Source organism: Adiantum capillus-veneris, chromosome 4 (assembly GCF_014529385.1).
Source record: "Adiantum capillus-veneris isolate H3 chromosome 4, ASM1452938v2, whole genome shotgun sequence".
Lineage (NCBI taxonomy): Eukaryota > Viridiplantae > Streptophyta > Polypodiopsida > Polypodiales > Pteridaceae > Adiantum > Adiantum capillus-veneris.
This window is the reverse complement of record NC_140934.1, coordinates 104256260-104258543: the sequence shown is the minus strand read 5'-3', so window position 1 is coordinate 104258543 and position 2284 is coordinate 104256260. Positions and strand designations below refer to the sequence as shown.

The window sequence follows — 2284 nt, the reverse complement described above, 5'->3', positions numbered from 1 at the left end:
TAAGCGAATAGAGATGAATATCCATCCTAAATGAGAATAAACCTTTGGTGGAAAGCTTTTTGGGAGTGTCTTTAAATATACATGGTCGATTGGGAGTAGACAAGGTAAGAGAATGGAAACGAGTATTCATCCTTAGTGGGAATGGTGACAAGAGTTTCAATATGCTAGACGCCTTGTTGACATTGCCTGCTTGCAGGTTGTGGTATATGCGTGGAGCCTCTTCAATTGTAGTGCACATTTTTGAGGCTATTTGTAGCTCTCTCTCTCTCTCTCTCTCTCTCTCTCTCTGCATAGGCAGTGCCGCCATTGGTTTGATAGTGACAACCACTTGTTTGGACAAGCGGCCAAACCCGAATGGCAGTGTGTAAGCGCCCTAACTCTTGGAGCAGAAACCCGTTGTGTAATGTGAGGGTGCCAAGAATCGAACACATGACTTGCCCAATCGACATTTAAAACTCACCCTCGTTCAAATCCGTTCACAGAGAGTGGACTTTGACAGAGAACAGCAGCTTCAAATTGGCTACGGGGGCGAGGAGGAGGCGCACACACAGAAAGAGCGAGAGAGCGAGGGGAACATGGCAGGTAGCGGTGGAGCAGACGATGCTGAGTTCGTGATAGGCTACGCGCTGCTGGAGAAGAAGCGACGCAGCTTTCTTCAAGAATCTCTGGTTCGGCGCGGCCAGCAGAACGGCATTCGCTTCATCCCCCTCGACCTGCAGCGCCCTCTCGCTTCTCAAGGCCCATTCCATGCCATTCTACACAAGCTCTCCTCCTCCTCCTGGGATGCGCAGCTTGCAGAGTACTCCCTCTCCCATCCCCATGTCCTCATTGTCGACCCCCCTCAGTTCATCGAGCGCTTGCACAACCGTATTTCCATGCTCCAAGCTGTGGCCGACCTTCAAACGGCCTCCCCTTCTTCATCCGATCCTTCTGTTCAAGTTCCCACGCAATGCGTTCTCCATGGTGGTGAAGCTGAGGAGGAGCGGGTAGCTCTGCTTGAACGCCTCCATTTTCCTGTCATTGCCAAGCCCTTGCTTGTGGATGGCAGTGCCAAGTCTCATGCAATGTCCCTTGCCTTCAATCCCCATAGCCTTGCCAAGCTCAAGCCTCCCCTCGTCCTGCAGGAGTTCATCAACCATGGTGGTGTCATCTTCAAAGTTTATGTGGCTGGTGGGCATGTGCAATGTGTGCGCAGAAAATCTCTTCCAGATGTGAGCCAGAACGATGTCAAGGATGTGCGTGAACCACTCTCTTTCTGCCAAATCTCGAATACATCCTCATCAGACTCGTCAGATGATCCTGAATTGCAAGATGTTGAGCTTCCACCCCCAGGTTTCATCTCCAAGGTAGCATCGGGGCTTAAGAAGGCGCTGGTTCTACGTCTGTTCAATTTCGACATCATCAGGGATGTTAATGCAGCGAATCGGTATTATATCATCGACATCAACTACTTCCCAGGATATGCCAAGATGCCAGACTATGAGATGATCATGACAGAATTCTTCCTTAGTCTGGTAAAGGAACATGCAGCTTTAACATGAACATCATGACAGACTTCTTCCTTGGCTCTTTCTGTGAGCTTCATCAAGGTATACTGCTACACATACACATACACAAGACACATTCAATTAAATACACCGCAATCAGTTTTGGATAAACATTTGGAAGCACAGCATTCTGATCCCCCTTTTTGGAAAGCAATAAAAAAGTGAGCAGCCGCCTGAACCTTGTTCACTTAAAGGCTTGATTGAGTGTTGAGGACATGGAAAGAAGGCAAATAAACATGATTCCACATGTTGCCATTGGACAGATCTGCTATTCTTCCTGCTCTAATGATCGCTTTGTTGCTTCTTCGTGAAGATGTAAGATGCGGGAGAAATCTTAACTTGGTTAGGAAGAGTTTTGTGATGTTGGTGTGTCTTAGTGACGAGAAATTTCAACAGTCTTCTGTTTGGTAGACTTTTCGCAGTTCTGTTTAAAATTTATGCTAATGTGTCTTGTTTTATGAGTAATTTGCTTATAGCATCATGCTCGTTTTAGTGTTTTTGGTCTCTACATGTTTGGTATCCCTTTTCTGAGAAAGTGTGTGGAGAAACCTAGCTGCCATTGAACATTTATCAGCATCAATGCATAACATTATGGTTAGGTGTGTTGGCCTTTTTACTGGTTAAACTGAGGGGTTTGCATCTTTCAAGAGCATCGGCGTGTTGATGCTTGCTTATTGAGGCAGCTAGGGATGTACGTCGACGGATTTAATTTAATCTGAATTAGAGTGTTCCTGCAT

General features: G+C 46.6%; 1 protein-coding gene across 1 annotated transcript; it reads left to right on the top strand.

Moving 5' to 3' along the window:
- The first annotated feature begins 475 nt into the window (after positions 1–475).
- Positions 476–2025, top strand: ITPK1 (Inositol 1,3,4-trisphosphate 5/6-kinase family protein). Its single transcript, XM_086509890.1, has one exon. It carries the CDS (start codon positions 576–578, stop codon positions 1539–1541), a length of 966 nt encoding a protein of 321 aa, XP_086366016.1. The 5' UTR covers positions 476–575; the 3' UTR covers positions 1542–2025.
- The last annotated feature ends 259 nt before the right edge of the window (positions 2026–2284 follow it).

Coding starts and splice junctions, on each gene's coding strand:
- ITPK1 (XM_086509890.1), top strand. CDS start 576: ATGGCAGGTAGCGGTGGAGCAGACGATGCTGAGTTCGTGATAGGCTAC.